The sequence below is a fragment of the Electrophorus electricus genome, chromosome 7 (assembly GCF_041902795.1).
Source record: "Electrophorus electricus isolate QZ-2024a chromosome 7, ASM4190279v1, whole genome shotgun sequence".
Taxonomy (NCBI): domain Eukaryota; kingdom Metazoa; phylum Chordata; class Actinopteri; order Gymnotiformes; family Gymnotidae; genus Electrophorus; species Electrophorus electricus.
Window position 1 is genome coordinate 1,477,285 of NC_137503.1, and position 18,372 is coordinate 1,495,656.

At 46.7% G+C, this 18,372-nt stretch overlaps 1 protein-coding gene across 8 annotated transcripts; it reads right to left on the reverse strand.

The window, feature by feature from the left end:
- Positions 1-18,187, reverse strand: kdm4aa (lysine (K)-specific demethylase 4A, genome duplicate a). Of its 8 annotated transcripts, none has more exons than XM_081717302.1 (22): positions 18,056-18,187; positions 16,689-16,839; positions 16,133-16,308; positions 15,820-15,934; positions 15,362-15,555; positions 15,056-15,105; positions 14,847-14,950; positions 14,558-14,695; positions 11,799-14,284; positions 10,955-11,115; positions 9,849-10,741; positions 9,656-9,749; positions 9,353-9,534; positions 6,527-6,722; positions 5,809-5,885; positions 5,539-5,594; positions 5,178-5,286; positions 4,676-4,864; positions 2,864-3,034; positions 2,290-2,409; positions 1,741-1,833; positions 1-1,546 (listed from the first exon to the last, which is right to left on the reverse strand). In XM_081717302.1, exons 1-22 carry the CDS (start codon positions 18,175-18,177, stop codon positions 1,409-1,411), a joined length of 6,015 nt encoding a protein of 2,004 aa, XP_081573428.1. In that variant the 5' UTR covers positions 18,178-18,187; the 3' UTR covers positions 1-1,408. The 8 variants fall into 8 exon arrangements, 7 of the variants coding, with proteins under 7 accessions (XP_081573428.1, XP_081573429.1, XP_035379907.2 ...); XM_081717303.1 differs by having other exon boundaries at positions 9,656-9,746; positions 10,955-11,118; XM_035524014.2 differs by having other exon boundaries at positions 10,955-11,118.
- Positions 18,188-18,372: the final 185 nt, after the last annotated feature.

Consider the following 18,372-nt stretch of genomic DNA (forward strand, 5'->3'; position numbering starts at 1 on the left):
TAGGCTCACATCTCATCTTTTACTGACACACTGAAGATCTTTACAAAAGACATGAATGGAAGTGCTGGAGCCTCTGCATACACGAAGAGCAGGTGAGACACACGGAGACGAGCAGAGACAAGCAGAGACGAGCAGAGACGAGCAGAGACAAGCGGAGACGCTTCTGGAAGAAAAGCTGGCGGCCAGGAGGCTGCCACAGTGGCATTAAATTAACTACATACAACTCTCACAGTATATAAACATTAAAACACTTATTATAAAACAACGCAATCAAATATGCTTTTTAATAACAATTTAAAAAATCCCGTTTACAAGTCATTTCTTTCCAAAGTGGCATTAGAGGTCTGTTCCTCTCTGAGCGCGAGGGGTGTAAATCTCCCAGAGATGTCAACAACAGGGCCCTGTCAGCCTAGACGTCACACACGGGCAGGCAAAAGGCATCCAACCGACTCCGTAACCTTCACGACCGAGGCTGTTTCAGGGGATATGGGGTGTGGGGCAGGGCGGGGTGTGCGAAAATCCATTAACAGTTCAGCTTGGAAGTGCAAAAATAGCTTATTTTAAAGCATAATAAGAGATCTGATAAGATTGCGAATGCAATAAGTTGCTTTTTTTTTTAAAAAGAAAGTAAACGCGTGTGAGAGGTCAGGAGAACTTCAGGCAATCCGTGGCATTTCACAGCAGGTCTGTCTCCGCATGGACGTCTCTGTCAACACGGAAGGGACACAACCCACCCAGATCCCAGAGGGTGCAGGAATTCACACTATTGCAAAGGCTACTGTCATAAAGCACTGTCTAATAAATAGGCTGGTTAAAAAAACAAACCAAAAAAAAAACCCAGAACAAACCTCCAGAAATGTAAATGCTAAATTAATTATGTTCCGAATAATCTACAATAATCAGGAATGCACGGATAGGATTCGATGACAGTGAAGATCCCGTCAGAAAGACGCATCCGTGTTAATAAAACAACAGTCGTTCCTCTGTTCTGGAAAACACGGGCAGGAATAGCACCCTGAACACGAGGAAAATAAATTAATGCGGCGTTAAAAATGTATTGAAATGTAGATAGAAAATTGTTTATCAAATTAATACAAACCCCTGTGCTTAATGCTTTCCAGGTACAGTTTACCAGAAACTCTGTACACAAGTGCCTTTTTTCCTGTGAGTGTATAAATCACGTATGTATCTGAGAAGAGACACCTCCAGAAAGACCACAGCCAACTGCTCAGGCCTCGGGGAGACGGCAACACTATTAGACCAGTTAAAAGCGTGTTTAAAAAAATACAGAATAAAAACAGATCTCGTAGAAGTTCACACAGAGAAACAGAAAACATCTGTTCTTACACCTCCCATTTCTTCATGTCGTGGGGGAAATGTCATGGGACATGCGTGTGTGTATGTGTAGCTACTCCATGATGGCTCTGTAGATGACAGGCTCGATGTAGTCTCCTCTGTACTTGGGGTTGATCACACGTTGTCTCTTGCTGAGCTGTTCCTTCTTCTCCCCGAACATCCCATCGAAACGCATGTCGGACGCCTTGGACTGGGAGCAAACACGAGACAAAAAAAAAAACAAAAAACAAAAAACAAAAACAAAAACAAAAACAAAAACAAAACAAACAAACAAACAAAAAAAACCACACACCACACGTGACCGAAAACTCCACACACGACCAAAAAACTGCACACACGACCGAAAATGTCAGCCTGGAGTGAGAAGAGGTGTCTGCGGCTCACCAGTCTGGACTTCACCCGCTTAGGCAGTTCCTCGTCCAGCGTGTAGACGTCGTCTCGCTTGGCGGTCAGCTGCGAGCCATCCTCAAACTCCACCTGGACAGGTACAAACCCAGCACACTGACACGGCACTTTGCTGGGGTGTAAGACAAATTTTATTATCAAGTCTATGGGGTTGCAGAATTTACACACAGAGGAGAAGAGCACACTGCACTGAAACACACCCACACGGTTACTGTAAATAACTGCACATCCTCTAACACATCCTGTACATGGCCACGCACACAGAGGTCAAAGGTCTCAGGCACCTGAAAGTAAGCATGCAAAAGACTGTACAACACAACAGAGTCTCAGACATAACTGACTGCAGAACAAATCGATCTGCTTCCTGTGTTGTCTCAGTCTGAACTGTAATGAGTTAAACTGAAAAGTTAAACGTTTAAAAAGTTCAACTTTGTGTGTGTGTGTGTGTGTGTGATTCTGATTGTTCTGCAGACATGTCAGACTCTGTTCTGCTGTGGTAGGTCCACACTGACCCATCCCGCGGATTACCTGATACATTTGGATGACGTGAGACGCCACAAACTTTGCTCCGTAGATGAGGCCGTCGGTCCACCGCACCTGCACTACGTCCCCGGGGGGTGGAGGACCCAGCTGGCTGCAGTCACGACCCTGCAAACACCACACAGCTTTTAACAAAAACACCAACTATTGTCTAAACACCTCCCACCCCCAACAGATCCCCCACCCAGGGCGAGTGTTTGCCAGTGCAAAATGATGCATTGTTTATACTCTTGCAGTATTACCTGTTTATACTCCTGCAGGATTACCTGTTTATACACCTGCTTACAAGCCATGGACCTTGTGAACTGCAGCGTTAACCCATTGCAATCCCCCCCCCCCCCCCAACCCGATTAGGTTCACCCCATGCCAACTGTGATATGTGGGTGTGGTCTTGCATTCTATATAATTCACACCCCAATGACAGTGTAACTTTAACACCATTAAAAGTGTTTTTTTAACTGCGTGGGTTAAGTGGAATGCTAGAAATCCTACCAGGAACAGACAGAAGTGTGTGTGTGCGTGGGGGAGGGGGGGGGTGTAGGCTCCTCTCAGTCTCTCTTACCACAATGTCCTCAGGGAAGAGATTGTCACTGAAGGAGCCATCGTCAAAGTTGACCTCGTAAAACGTCTCCTTGGACAGCTGGACCACATCACACTGATAGTAGCGGCCGTTTTTGTGCTTGCAGATCACTTTCTGGCCCACGCTCAAGTCCCGCATGGACTCCTTATTCCTCTGCGCGAGAGAGAGAGAGAGAGAGAGAGAGAGAGAGAGAGAGAGAGAGAGAGAGAGAGAGAGATAGCAACAGAGTGAGAGAGGAAGTGAGAGAGAGAGAGAGATAGCAACAGAGTGAGAGAGGAAGTGAGAGAGACAGAGAGAGAGAGAGAAAGAGAGAGGGACAAAAAGACAGTCACAACGAGAGAATATTATTAATTATTATACTTATTATTATTATTATACTTGACTTGTAATTGGAAGGTTGCCAGTTCAAGTTCCACCACCGCCAAGCTGCCACTGTTGTGCCCCTGAGCAAGACTCTTAACGCTCAATTACTCAAGTTATACTCAGTCACAACTGTAAGTTGCTTTGGATAAATGTGTCAGGTAAATGTAACTGCAAAGGTTCATTCATGTTGTTTTACTGTAATACTGCTTTGGAAAAACTGTAACTGAACACATCATGCCAGTAAAGCTTATGGACTGAGAGAGAGAGAGGTCACATTTCATCTGAGGCTTACACTATGCCCATATCATGTTACCCTGAGCAAGCACCAGCTATATGGATGAAGTGTTGGGTTATACAGTAAAGTGAGTCTACTGAACATGAAACTGAACATCAACAAATGCCAACGTTGGAGAGCTGGCAGACCAAACAAACCCGTTTGATGTGAACAGGACAAATGTCCCAGGCTTGCAGGTACAGCATGCCAGGTCACCACCTGGACATATGTCCTGCTTGTTAGGTACACCAGAGAGCAACCAGACCTCTCCTGTTCTCCATTCCGCCAGTCCTGTCTTCACTCCAGAGGCTAGCAGAGGTCAATGAGGGGTCATTACACTTCATAAGGGTCTTTAAAAATGGTAGCACTGCATCAACAGTATTTCATTATAAGGATTTTATTTCAGTCATGGCGATATTTATTTTATTTATTTATTGATATTTATTTATTACTGCACAATATGTAACTGTTCTAAAGATAGCAGCTAAAAGATATCAGCTATCAAATATCTATGAGCCTGTGTCCCAAATAAAAGGTCCTTTCTACACAGAAAGCCAGTAGTCAATAAATGAGAAAAGCTACGGGTACAATCACATCTGAGACAGTGAGACTGCACGGCACTTGCGTCTGATACCAAAACAAACACAGGCAGCCGAGCCCTAGGTACAGCCTGTCTCAGAACAAAGCGCCTCTGACCCCATCTCACGCACAGCACTGGGGTCAAGGATATGGACTGGTTTATTTTTAACAGCTCCCACAGCAACTGGACTGAAGTATCTGAATATAGATGCTGTAAAAAAAAAAGTTTTATTTATATTTATATATATATATATATATATATATATATATTTTTTTTTTAGATCCAGGAGTAGTAATAGACTGCATTTTGAAACAAAAATATACTATATAATACCAATATATTCATTTATATTCCTATGTATTTCTCACACACACACACACTCACACTCACACTCACACACAGCCTCCCTCTAACCTCCCTGAAATATTGACCTGCTAATAACAGGGCAAGACAGCTGACAAAACATGCCCTTTATTTCACCTTAACTACTGCAGCTACCATTGTGCTTGTGGCTGAGAGGTCAGCTTCTGTAAAACCAGAAGGCCGGAGAAGAGGCCTTGCGTGTGTGTGTGTGTACCTCCGACTGGCTGGGCCCTTTGTGACGACAGCAGGTGACGTAGACGACGAAGGGCCAGTCGTCCGGGTGCATGAGCACGCCGGCAACCTGTGCGCAGGTAGGGTGGTAGGAGGTGGGACAGCGGCCGTGGGAGCACTGCACACAGCAGCCCCATGTCCTCTTCATCCTTCTCTTACAGTAGTAACATTTCTGCCCACAGCACACAACAGTAGTCCGTTACACACCCATCTGAGCGTGGGGGTTTGTGTTTGTGTGTGTGTGTCTCTCCAGTAAACAGGAGGTGTACAACCAAGCAGAGAAAAGAACAGGAAAGCAGAGACACTATGCTGAACAAGACTTCTGATACCAAGAAGACAAGTGTCATCGTTTCACAACCAGAAATGAAATGACAGAGGGAAGCATTCTTGCTCCTCAGACTACAACAGCCAGAGAAAAGGGCGTCGCTACTTTGAAATGCCCCTTGCCTTTCTTTTTTAAAATGTATTGCTTATATTATTTTTACCAGTCTGAATCTCTGTAGGGGAATGCCACTCAGGTCTATAGGAGATCTCTCCGTGACATTCACAAAGCGCGCCTCCAATATGGCTACTGCACACAGGACATGCACCCACCTGGAACACACACACACACACACACACACACACACACACACACACACACACACACACACACACACACACACACACACACACACACACACACACACACACACACACACACACACTTCTGTAAATATGGCTCGCAGAACCAAAGAAAAACAACAAAAGTCTAAAATGCTGAAGTGAGTGTTTTGAGTCCTAAGCTGGTGGTTGGATAAGGAGCTACACTGCTCACTGTTGCCCACTGTTGGACCCAGCACTCACTTGTCATTGTTGGCTCTGTGTAAGGCACCACCCCTTAACGAGCACAGACAACAGCTCTGTAAAACAAAAGAAAGACAGTAAGATCAGATACCTGATCCGTAAGCACCACAACGTTTGCTTGCTAATGCCTCCATCATTTTAGCGGAGTGATGGACTTCTCCTAAGATCATGTGTGAGATATGTAGAAGAACTCTGGTATAAATGGTTCCTGGCACCAGAGTACCAGACACCGTAACGTGATCTTCTGAAGTCTGGCCAGTGAACACTGACCTCGGTCAAGGCGTTGGCCACACAGCGGGCACATCTCCAGTCTTTGGTGACTCTCTCAGGTGCCACACCATAGCAGCCTAACAAGCACACACACACACACACACACACACACACACACACACACACACACACACACAGCTGAAAAACTGCAATGTTCATTTGTGTGTATTCTCATCTTGCGGTGTTGGAAGTGCAGTGTTGGGAGTGCGGTGTTGGAATGACACGATGTTTCTACCTGCAGCTTCTGACAATGATAAAAAAGTAATTTGAGTGAATGATATTGTTTGTGAAGCCCGACACCATCAGGAAGAAAAACAAGCTTGTCAGTATAATGCAAGGCCATCAGTTAGTGTTAGTTTGAGTTTAAATGAAGCCCTACTACTACATGAAAGCTACTAATAAATACAGTAGCTTTCATGTAGTAATAGACATTTCAAGTAAATATCAAGTACAGCATTCAAAAAACATTTTCTGAATTTCATAACTTCCCCAAATCTGACAATGACACTTGTAAGACTTGTAAATACTCAAACTCATACTTTTAATTACTCATTCTTTTAAATACTCATACTCATTTTTAAATACTCTTAAATACTAGTATTTGTACTTTGAAATACTCATACCAGAGGCAGTCTGAGTGAGTGAGCGAGCGGGAGACAGTGTCACTTACTGACCCAGAGGCCGTACGCGTCAGTCAGCGCGCCGGGTGGTTACTCACTGGTGTGTACCCGCACACAGCACTGGGCACAGCTGATGAGCACGCTGGTTCCATCCTGCTCCAGGTGGGGTGTGGACAGGTGCAGCTCGGCGCTGTCCTCTGTCGTGGTGGTGAAACACACCTCTGGGATCAGTGGCTTTGTCCTTACTTGCCCCCCTGCCTGGATGGGAGCTGGCTCCCTGTCGCCACCTTCAGACTGGACAAAGGGCAAACGCATGGATTAGACTTTAACAAGATTTTAGGAAAGATATGACTTGGGCCTCCGACAAAGACATGCAAGCATTCTTAAATTCTTAAAGTCCCTCAGTATAATGCCACACTCAAGGAATTATTATAGATTGGTTAAAAAACAAACAAACAAAAAAACCATTGCCTAATAATTTGATGAAGTTATACTGAAAACCTCTTGACAAAGCAAGGCGGTAGGAGATCAGATTAAAACAGGATGTGATCAAGGGGAAGTTGAATGAGGACTGTGCTTTATGTCATAACAGAAGATGGTGCAGCAACTTGTCTCTACGGAAGATGGTCCTCTGGATAAAAAGAACCAGATGACAAACGTCGCAATATTGGCAGGTTGATTTGTTGTTGTACGTAAACACAGCATAGCTGTGCTCCTTCTTCTTCACTGAATTCAGGCATTTGGCGCAAAATGTGAAAATGTCAAACTTACAATTCAGACGATCTGTCTGCAAATAAAGAAGGAATAGTTGTATGGAAGATTTATAAAAATTGGGATAATATTTAAGATTAATTAAAGAAAACTGGCATCCAACTTGACCTGTTTCTCACGGTTTTCTGTTTGTTGCACGTACACGTCCAGCTGAAGCACAGATCTGATCTCTAATCAAAACTACAGGAGTGAAGGCACCTCCTGAAACACTGTATACAATGGAAAAAAATCTTAACATGCAGACATCTTTGAAGTATCTGACAGAGAACATACTACACAGTTACACTGTGCTTTGCCTTGTTTCCCGGGAACATCTGGGTCTGATGCAACTTCAAGCTTAAAGCAACTAGAATGAGCATGACTGCAAAACAACAAACAACTCTACACTGTTTAAATGATCTTTGCACAGGATACTGGTCTGAAAATTGTCTGACACCCTGTTTGTAAGATAATAGAAAAAGGTTTGCAACACTTGTAAGGGCAATGTTTTGCACTACACACGACTTCCCATGACTTCTCTTTTCTTATCGTAACTCCACAGGCGTCAGCAGTTATCAGCCAGACCTACTCCACAACCAGACTGCAAACGCGGTGATATTCACATAGGGCTCACCAAGTTGACACAGCCACCTACATCAGAAATATGTCAGCTAACATCAGCCAGAAAGTGAGATGTACTTCTATAGTCTATAGTGATACAGGTAGATGCCCAGATCACCATGGAGACCTGTGCTTAGTAGGCACCGAGTACCCCCCTTTGGTTTAGCGTCAAGATATTTTTGCTAATCTTGCTAGCCCGATTGCTTGCCACATGGCAAGTTAGCTACCTGTAGCGACGGCAGTGTAACGCACAAGGAACATTCTCTGCTAACTTCTGCGGTAGTGTAATGCATGGTGACATTTCCTGCTTTGCAGGTCCTTTTTATTCGTTTTCAACACCAACATGACAGCACCATTCTGCCTCAGGCCCCCAAATTTGGGGGGAACTGGCAAGGAGAAGGTATTGATCTGTAGAAAAATATGTTAAAACAATACATTACATTTACCTGACGCTTTAACCCAAAGCAACTTACAATTATGACTGAGTACAACTTGAGTAATTGAGGGTTAAGGGTCTTGATCAGGGGCCCAACAGTGGCAACTTGGCAGTGGTGGGGCTTGAACCAGCAACCTTCTGATTACAAGTCAAGCACCTTAACCACTAAACTGCTATAAGATATCAGCACTTCTGTCAAAGAGCTAGCGTAACCTTACGTGAGCTGGTAACCCAGTTCGACCTCAAGAAACATCATTTAGATTACTTCAGTGAGCTTAGTAAGTCATTTACAATTCATTCTCCAGATTTAAAAAAAATAATTTAGGCTCAAAACATAAACTTGACAATGAAAAGAAAATGTAGCTACTGTTTGTAACAAAAAATGCTTATTATGTATAGCATCATTTACACCATGACAGACCGAACAGGAAATTACCTGATAATAATGATGAGCCTGGAGTGTCAAACAACAAAATAAGAACTCTGAAGCAAAAAATGACACCAGTAGCAAATGGCTAAGATTAGACAGCTAACATCAGCCCTTCAGAATTACAAGGGTACATTCAAATCCAAAATGCTAATGTCTGGTCCCAGTTTGAATCAAGTCTCTTTCTTTTAACTTGCTGGCTCTCTTCAGTTCCATGTTTCTTTGCTTGTTCAGTCTTTCCCCACTAACGTCACCTAGGCAACCAGCACAGCAAGCTCGACCTTCTTTTGAAGGAAATCTGCATGTGCAACACTAGTCTGGTCCAACCCTGTAATGTAGCTTTAGGCAATAAATAAAAGTGTCAGTAACGTTTACACTCGGGACTGTGCAGGTGATTTTGTTGGTTGGGTGGGGGAAGGGCAGTGTGAGGATTGTGTGAGGATTGTGTGGGGGTGGTTTTAGCAGTGTGGTGAGAGGATAAGGGAGGTGGAGTTCGGGTGGAGTTCAGCTTGGCCATAGCATGTGTGTGTGTGTCTTTTATAATGGAAATGTGCCGGCTAACAAACTACTGGCTCCTCACCAGATCACAACAGCCCATTCACACTCAGAACGGCAGAGGTGTTATCAGTTAACAACCGATCACAACAGTCTGTGGTGTTTACACACACACAGTGAGGCAGGGCTGCGTACCCGCTGGTGGGCCTGGAACAGCATGCAGACGGCGCAGTAGGGTGACTGGAGACCCATCTCTCTGTTGTACTCCCTCTCTCTTTCTTCATTATACGGCCTGTTCTGCCACAGCAGGGCCAGACGTTTTGCCCAGGATTCACCCTCTAACCCTTCCTCGTCAATCAGAGCCTGGTCTTGGAGTTCTGTACCAAACACACACACACACACACACACACACACACACACACACACACACACCTCCTTTACATTTAGATTAAAGAGGTTCATATAAATATATCAGACCGACCTCAGAAATCTGCTCACCCTCATCACTGATGCCATCCTTCATCAGAGGATGGTGTCTGGGCAGCTTCACCAGGCTGTTCAGGGCATCTTCACAGCCCTCTTCTGCCCCCTGCTGGGCAACAAAAGCACACTCGTTACAATGTACTGTCACACACACCCATGACCGGTGGGTGTCCACTGATAGGAGACGTGAGAGAAGAAAGCAGGATACCTGGGAGTCGCTATGCGTCTCTGTGTCTGAGTCACTGTCTCTTGCCCCCCTGCTGTGCGGTTCTGGGTCACTGTAGTCTCCTTTGGCATAGCTGTGGACGTGCAGAACCTCGGCCGGACTCAAAGTTCTCTGGAAGAGACGCTGGGCTGGGTTCACACTGGAGTTGGCTCTGTGCTCGCCGATGGCCTCTGGTGGAGCGCGAGTGCCAATACTCTCCCTGGATTTAAGCTCAAACTTAGGGCTGGTTTTGCAGGGCTTGGGTGTGATGTCACCATGGTGCCGAGTGCTATGGGTAGGCTTAGCTCGAATGCTGAAGTCATTTGCATTGGGCTTGGTGGTAATGTCATTAGAATGAAGTTTAGCAGTGATTTTACTAGGTTTGTTGGTGAGGGCGCACCACGGAGGAGTGATGTCACCAGGAAGATTAGTGACACTACTGGGTTTAGTTTTGAGGTCATGGCACGGAGTGAATTTGTGTGACTGAGATGTGATGTCAACTGGCCGAGAGACGATGTCACTCGACAGAGAGGTGATGTTATTCTGACTCGGCTGAGTAATGACATCCGGCAGTTGAGAGGTGATCTCACTCAACTGAGAGGTAATATAATTTGACTGAGAAGTTATGTCACTCCTCCGAGTGGTGACACTAGCAGGCTGGGAAGAAGCAGTGACATCACTGAACGTAGACGCAGATGTGCTTGTCTTATCTGTGATGTCACCAGGCTGCATGACATCACTGGTTGCAGAAGGAGTGAGGTCACGGCTCTGTGAGGGCGGAGTGTCTATGATGGGGGCAGGGCTGGAGACTGGGGGCTTGTCTGACAAACAGGAAGGAGTCTTTGGATGGTCTGGAGTTCTGTCTGTTTCCATGCTGTCCTCACCCTCCTGCCCATCTGCAGAAACAGGCTCCTGTTACTGAATGTTGATGCCTCAATCATCAATTCAATGTTAAAAATCAGTTCAGTTAATAATCAGAAAGTGACGACATCAGTAGGTTTAGATGCAGATCACACAAGTGTCAAATCACACACATGTCGAAGAAGGAAAATCAGACTGCTTCTCTAATCAGGCACCACTCTGCTGCACTGTGAGGTGAACACTATTACCTGGGTCTGCTGGACCCACACACCCCTCCACTTCTCTAGGGTCAGGCTGGCTGAACCGAGCTCTCTTCTGCTGGACCTGCTCCTCAGCTTCTGCAAAACCAGCACCAGAACCAGCACTGGTGTCCCTTGGTCGCTTAACTGCCACCTGCTGCTTACACTCGCTGCTGGCACACACATAAAATAGACCCAGATTAGAAACACTTAATCCCACTCAGAACAGATTAGAAACACTTAATCCCACTCAGAACAGATTAGAAACACTTAATCCCACTCAGAACAGATTAGAAACATTTAAGACCACTCAGAACAGATTAGAAACACTTAATCCCACTCAGAACAGATTAGAAACATTTAAGACCACTCAGAACAGATTAGAACATTTAAGACCACTCAGAACAGATTTCAACATTTAATCCCACTCAGAACAGATTAGAACATTTAAGACCACTCAGAACAGATTAGAAACACTTAATCCCACTCAGAACAGATTAGAAACACTTAATCCCACTCAGAACAGATTAGAAACATTTAAGACCACTCAGAACAGATTAGAAACACTTAATCCCACTCAGAACAGATTAGAAACATTTAAGACCACTCAGAACAGATTAGAACATTTAAGACCACTCAGAACAGATTAGAACATTTAAGACCACTCAGAACAGATTAGAAACACTTGAGGAGTGGTAACGCGGAGATGACAACAGTTCGCGCTTAAAAAAAAACCAAAAAAAACAAAGCACTTAAAACAACATTTGAGTGCACTTAGCACAGGACAGTTGTTAGCGAGAGATAGGAAGACTTAGACGAAGCGTGAGTGTGTGTGTTTCAGTCTGGATCAAACCTCTCGTCCTGCAGTGGTGAGCCGCTTCTTTCTTCCTCAGCGGAGTGCGTATCCTCCTCCTCCTCCTCACACTCTCTCGCATCCACGGCCTCGGCGGTCACCTCTCCTCTCTCCATCTCTCCGTCTTCGATGCCGGCCCCTCCTCCCTCTTTCTCGCCCTCTTCCGTGTCCACCCCTCCACCCTGCATGTCTCCTGCCTCCAACGCCTCTCTCCGCCCCCCTCTTTCCTCCTCGGCCTCCGCTACTGCTCCTTCTCCTCCACTCTCGTTTCTTTCTCTCCCCAGCATCCCCGTTTCGAGGTCTGTCTCTCCTCTCGGGGTTTCTGCCATCTCTCTCTCTGTCTCACCTCTAGCTGCCTCTACTTTCTCCGTCTCTCCGTTCTCAGAGCCGTCCTCTTCCATTTCTCCTGCACCTCTCTCTTTTTCATCTCCAGTTTCTCCTCTGTCCATCCCAATCTCTCCGCCTGTCTCCCCTTGTGTCTTCCACTCTGCTCTTTCCATCTCTTGCTCTTTGGTCTCATTCTCCACTCTTGCAGTCTCAGTTATTAGCGTTTCAATCTTTTCTCTCGGTTTCTCTCCATTTTCTCTCTCCAACTGTCCTCTATCTATCTCTTCTTTTTCTGTCTTTATCTCCCTGCTGTCCATGTCAGTCTGCTCTGGCTCTCCTTCTCTCCTCTGTGTGTGTGTTGTTTCAGAGTTCATCTCTTCCCCGTGTGTCTCACTGTGTGTCTTTTTGCAAGGCTCCATCTCTGTCGTGTCCTTGTCTGTCGTGGCCTTCTCTGTCGTGGCCATCTCTGCCGTGGCCTTCTCTGCCGTGGCCTTCTCTGCCGTGGCCTTCTCTGCCGTGGCCTTCTCTGTCGTGGCCTTGTCTGCCGTGGCCTTCTCTGTCGTGTCCTTCTCTGTCGTGTCCTTCTCTGTCGTGTCCTTCTCTGTCGTGGCCTTCTCTGTCGTGGCCTTCTCTGTCGTGGCCATCTCTGCCGTGGCCTTCTCTGCCGTGGCCATCTCTGCCGTGGCCTTCTCTGCCGTGGCCTTCTCTGCCGTGGCCTTGTCTGCCGTGGCCTTGTCTGTCGTGGCCTTCTCTGCCGTGGCCTTCTCTGCCGTGGCCTTGTCTGCCGTGGCCATCTCTGCCGTGGCCTTCTCTGCCGTGGCCTTCTCTGCCGTGGCCTTCTCTGCCGTGGCCTTCTCTGCCGTGGCCTTGTCTGCCGTGGCCTTGTCTGCCGTGGCCTTGTCTGCCGTGGCCTTGTCTGCCGTGGCCTTGTCTGCCGTGGCCTTGTCTGCCGTGGCCTTGTCTGCCGTGGCCTTCTCTGTCGTGTCCTTCTCTGTCGTGTCCTTCTCTGTCGTGTCCTTCTCTGTCGTGTCCATCTCTGTCGTGTCCATCTCTGTCGTGTCCATCTCTGTCGTGTCCATCTCTGCTGTGGCCTTGTCTGTCGTGGCCTTGTCTGCCGTGTCCTTGTCTGCCGTGTCCATCTCTGCCGTGTCCTTGTCTGCCGTGTCCTTGTCTGCCGTGTCCTTGTCTGCCGTGTCCGTCGTGTCCTTGTCCGCCGTGTCCTTGTCTGCCGTGTCCGTCGTGTCCTTGTCTGCCGTGTCCATCTCTGCCGTGTCCTTGTCTGCCGTGTCCATCTCTGCCGTGTCCTTGTCTGCCGTGTCCTTGTCTGCCGTGTCCTTCTCTGCCGTGTCCTTGTCTGTCGTGTCCTTGTCTGTCGTGTCCTTGTCTGTCGTGTCCTTGTCTGTCGTGTCCTTGTCTGTCGTGTCCTTGTCTGTCGTGTCCTTGTCTGCCGTGTCCTTGTCTGCCGTGTCCTTGTCTGCCGTGTCCTTGTCTGCCGTGTCCTTGTCTGTCGTGTCCTTGTCTGTCGTGTCCTTCTCTGCTGTGTCCTTGTCTGTCGTGTCCTTGTCTGTCGTGTCCTTGTCTGTCGTGTCCTTGTCTGTCGTGTCCTTGTCTGTCGTGTCCTTGTCTGCTGTGTCCTTCTCTGCTCTTCCACTGTCTTCCTCCACCTCTCTGCTTCCTTTGTCTTCTTTCTCAGTCCGTCCTTCCGAGCTCTCACTTGTGTTTTCTGTCTCTCTGTCTTCACACTCTGTGTTTTCTGTCTCTCTCTCTCCACTCTCTGTCTTCTCTGTTGGTGTCTCTCCTCTATCTGCATTTGCTGTGATCATCTGTGTCTCTCCTGTCTCATTATCTGTCTTTTCTGTCTCTGTCACTGCTCTCTCTCCACCCTCCCGTTCAGCCGCTCTCTCTCCACCCCCCTGTTCTGCCGGTCTTTCTGATCCCTCCTCTGCCTGACTGATGGTTTCGGTCCAGTTACTGAGCTCTCCTCTCTCCTCTGCCTGCACCTTCTCATCCGTTAGGAGCTCGGCCACCTCCAGAGTGACTTTGGAGTGGTCAATGGGGGCGTTGTCCTTCCCTGCCTTCCACAGCTTGTAGCGTTCCGGCTGGAACTTGCGCACAAAAACATCCATGGAGATCTTCACCATGTCCTTACGGCAGGAACACTGTGGGAACACAAAACTTCAGAAACCGTTCTAAACATAGGTGTAGTTTTTTGTTGTTGTTGGTTGTTGGTGGGGGGGGGGGGGGGGCATTTGGAATGGTAGTCAGGAAGGTTGCCAGTTCGAGCCCCATCACTGCCAAGTTCCCACTGTTGGGCCCCTGAGCAAAACCCTTAACCCTCAAGTACTCAAGTTGTGTATCCTCCCCCCCCCCACGCCTCTGAACCGTTGGGTGGGTGGGGGTAACCGGAGTTGACGTCATCTGAATGCCCTTACTAATGCGGCCTGCTTGCCGTAGTCAATCCAGCGCTGTGTAGCGAAGTTTGTGGACTCGGCGCAGTTGAAGCCGTGGTTGAAGCCAGCATGGTACGCAAACGGGAAGGTCACGATGAACTCACCTGCTTCCTGTGTGACCTGACCAGGCAGCAAGATTAAGACCATTTCATTCAAGGACATATTGTTCGTGTGTATGTGTATTAATATTCTATATTCCTGAAAACAGAGTATATTCTCAGAGAACATGGTTTAATAAACGGAGCTAAGACAGCCACGTGGACATACTGACCTTCTCGAGAGGGATGCCGTACTTCCTCAGGATCGACGGGGAAATCAATGTCATTTTGTGCCGTAAGAAAGCTTCACAACTTTGGGCACTTCCAGGAAAAAATCCTGAACAGTTAGACATCACAATCAGATGATGTTTGCTAAGCAGACACTAAACAAACAAACAAACATATACAAACAAACAAACAAACAAAAAGGTTTTCGTCCGACCTTTAGCAAGGCGTTCCAATCTCTTCCCATGTTCTGGGGGCACAACATACCTGCAGAGGAAGTTGTAGTCAGTTTGTAGTATTATGGCTTGATAAACCTGGTGTACTGATCCCCCATATGCAACACGGCAAGGGGAGTTGATATATGAAAACATCCCATAAAAGTCAGGCATACTTTAATTATAAATTTCCTTTGGATTAAATTTTACAAACATCACTGTACTTGGCTGCCAGTGGTTTGGGTAATTAAAGCAATTCAACACACATAACATCTTAGTAGGTGTGCGTGAGTTTGTTTGGAAAGTACCAGGACTTGGGTTCTCCGAAGTGCAGGTAGTTGACGCTGTAGAGGTCCATGTCTTCAGTGTGCCATGCGAACGTGCTCTTCCACATGCCGAAGTAGAGGAATGGCGTGATCACCCCTTTAACCTTAATCCCGCTATCTTTCTCCACCAAATCCAGGATGGTGTTCAGATGCCCCATGTTCCACTCGCTCACGTCCTACACAAAGAGGTAATCCCGCGACTCAATATACTGCCGTACTGCCAGCACATCACGTCTCTGAGATTCGAACCTTGGTTTCCAACAGAGACAATCTAGATACCCGCTTTGGGTTATACAGCTATTATATAGTAATAAGCCGTCAACATTAAATGTCATAATTAAATGTTTGGGTTATGTGAAATAAGAGTTACCAAGGACAGTTATTACAAACGCACTGAGACGTGTTAATAACTGAGAAATTAAACATGATTAGTAACTGACTGGATCGTAGAGAGTTCCATTGATGTCTGCACCATACAATGGAGGGTTAAAGGTGAGATTCCTCCAGTACTTTCTCTCCAGCTCTTCAAATTCCACATATCTGGGGTTGCAAAACCTGAAATATGAGAGTTACAGAAAACAAGTATTCTTAAGCTTACATCACAGGGAAGTGGAAAGATAAATGATGGCAGGTGTTTCCCAGCCGCCTCCTCCATGATGTAGCTTCCTGCTACGTGCACCTGCACCTGTCAGAACCGCACACAGGTCAAGCACAGCCATCGTGTGTCTGTGAACGGAGCTGACTGACACTCACTTATCCGTGTTGGCGGTCCGCCGGAATTCCCGCACACTCATGGGTTTCTTCTGGATGTTGTACTGGGTAAAGAGCCCAGACTCGCCTGTCACCACCTGCTGTATTGGAGCGGGAATGACCAGGTCATCGATGTCATCGTAAGTACGCCGGGCCTTCCAGTCTTTAGGCGGGATGACCTGTATCAAGCAATGAGACCATGAATACGAACCTTCCCCAACGCTCGGGCAGTGCACAGAGGACCAAGCACTTTTATCCTTCGCATACAGGCGGTTCCAATGAGCTCATTCTTCACTCTTGTAACTACAATTTAGTTTCAGTGTATTAACAGAATATTTCACAGCAGTTACCTAGTAATTACATTAATGTTTAAATAACAACCCATGCGTTTAAGATACTCCTGTGAAATGTATCTGTAAAACTCTGGTCCGTTATTTGAACACAGCTTTTCAATTCCAGTGTAGGAACTCTAACCGGAGTTATTTAGGCCTCACGAAGTGCTTGGTGAAAGAATAAGAGACATGAATGCTTTGTCTCCGGAGCCTGAACGAGCACATACCTTTGCCATGCCGGCTCTGTGAGCCCCCTGTGACTCCATGTAGGCAACGTAGCGGCTGAAGTCTTTGAACTCCTCCTTGGTTGGATGAAAGATCATGATATTTGACCCAGGAGTCTGACCTACAGAGTCTGAGGCCATTCTGCTACTGGGACTGCACACACCAAATATATGGGGGAGGTAGAGAGAGATTTTAAGTGGCATGACTACAAACAAGAAAAGCACAAACCTAAATGGCACATTATTATAGAACATTTCCTCAGGCTGTTACAAGCAGAAAATATGCCTCAATTTTTTTAATGCATTAATTAAGAAAGTAAATGTAATACTTAGTATCAAACTAAAACATAACAAAATCAGTATTTTTTACGTTAAGCAAACAATAATAGCACCTGCTTTGAGAAGAAAAGAAGAATTTTCTTGACTGAACATTGTCCCAACAAAGTACAACGAAGTTATAACTACTGGGACTTGTTACAAACAATAACAAAATTACACTTACATGTAAAACCACTAATATAAGAGGAAATGGTGGAAAAACAACGATAAGGCCATTTACGACTTTGCACTTTATAAATTTGCCTTGTAAGTGATTGCACTTTATAAATTTGCCTTGTACGCGCTAGTTAAAGTTCTGCTAACCTAGCTAAGCTAACTTTGGTGATACTTGACAGCACTGTATGTTCTGGTCGATGTTTATGCGGTTAAAACATACAACTAAACGACTCATAACGCTTGGTATGACTGGCATTTGTCTGACAGACATGCCCTGCCAGGTACCTAACTAACTAACTAACTAACTTAAGACGGCCCGGCCAAGTCGCCGTGAGGTTAGTGACAAGAAGTATTAGCCAGCTAGCTAATAGAAGTGGAGCGCGGACGTTAGCGCGCTAATAACGATAATGGCACGCGAAGCTGCACGCTAGCAGCGCGGCTGGCCGAGGCGACAGACACCGACCACCGCGGCACTCAGACGGGGGAAACCTTCCGCCCGTCGCCGCGGGGCCGATCTGCTCCTCCACCCGGACAGGTGAAACTACAAACTTTGCGTCGTGGGACCAGACTAGTGTAGCGTTAGACAGCCCGCTACGCGTTAGCACGGTCGGTTAGCGCGGTCCCGTGGACTAAGAGCGGGACATGAAGGACCAAAACAAACGGGAACTAAAACTCCGTGTGGCTCTAAAACGCGCCGCTTGTGACACTCAACGGCAGCGCGGCGCTGTTTGGATCAGCGTCAGCGTTAGCAGGGCTAGTTAGCTTGAGCAGCTAGCTACCTAGCACAACAGTGCAGTACCTGCATTCCAGAAACACTTGTGCAACGGTGACAAACCGCAAACTCTGTCGAAAGGGAATAACCAAAATGGTCTTACGTGTGTTCAGCAACTAGCCGCAGTCGCGCTCGTCCAAATTCCCACAGAAATGTGACAGTTGTTGAGGATTCACAACCGACAGAAAAGACTGGCCTCCATTCCTCTGACACGCCAACGCGCATGCGCACTGCGGAATTGTTTACAGCGCTGGAAGAAGGCGTTCCCCACGCGCTGACAGTGAGGAGCGTGAACCTGCTGCACATCATATCCTGTTTCAGCAGTCCCGTGTTAGTGCGTTATGTGCTGCGAGGCTCTTCTACAGGCCTGGAAACGTGTGCTCCTTACTTCCACTCGCTACGCTTCACGATTATTCACGT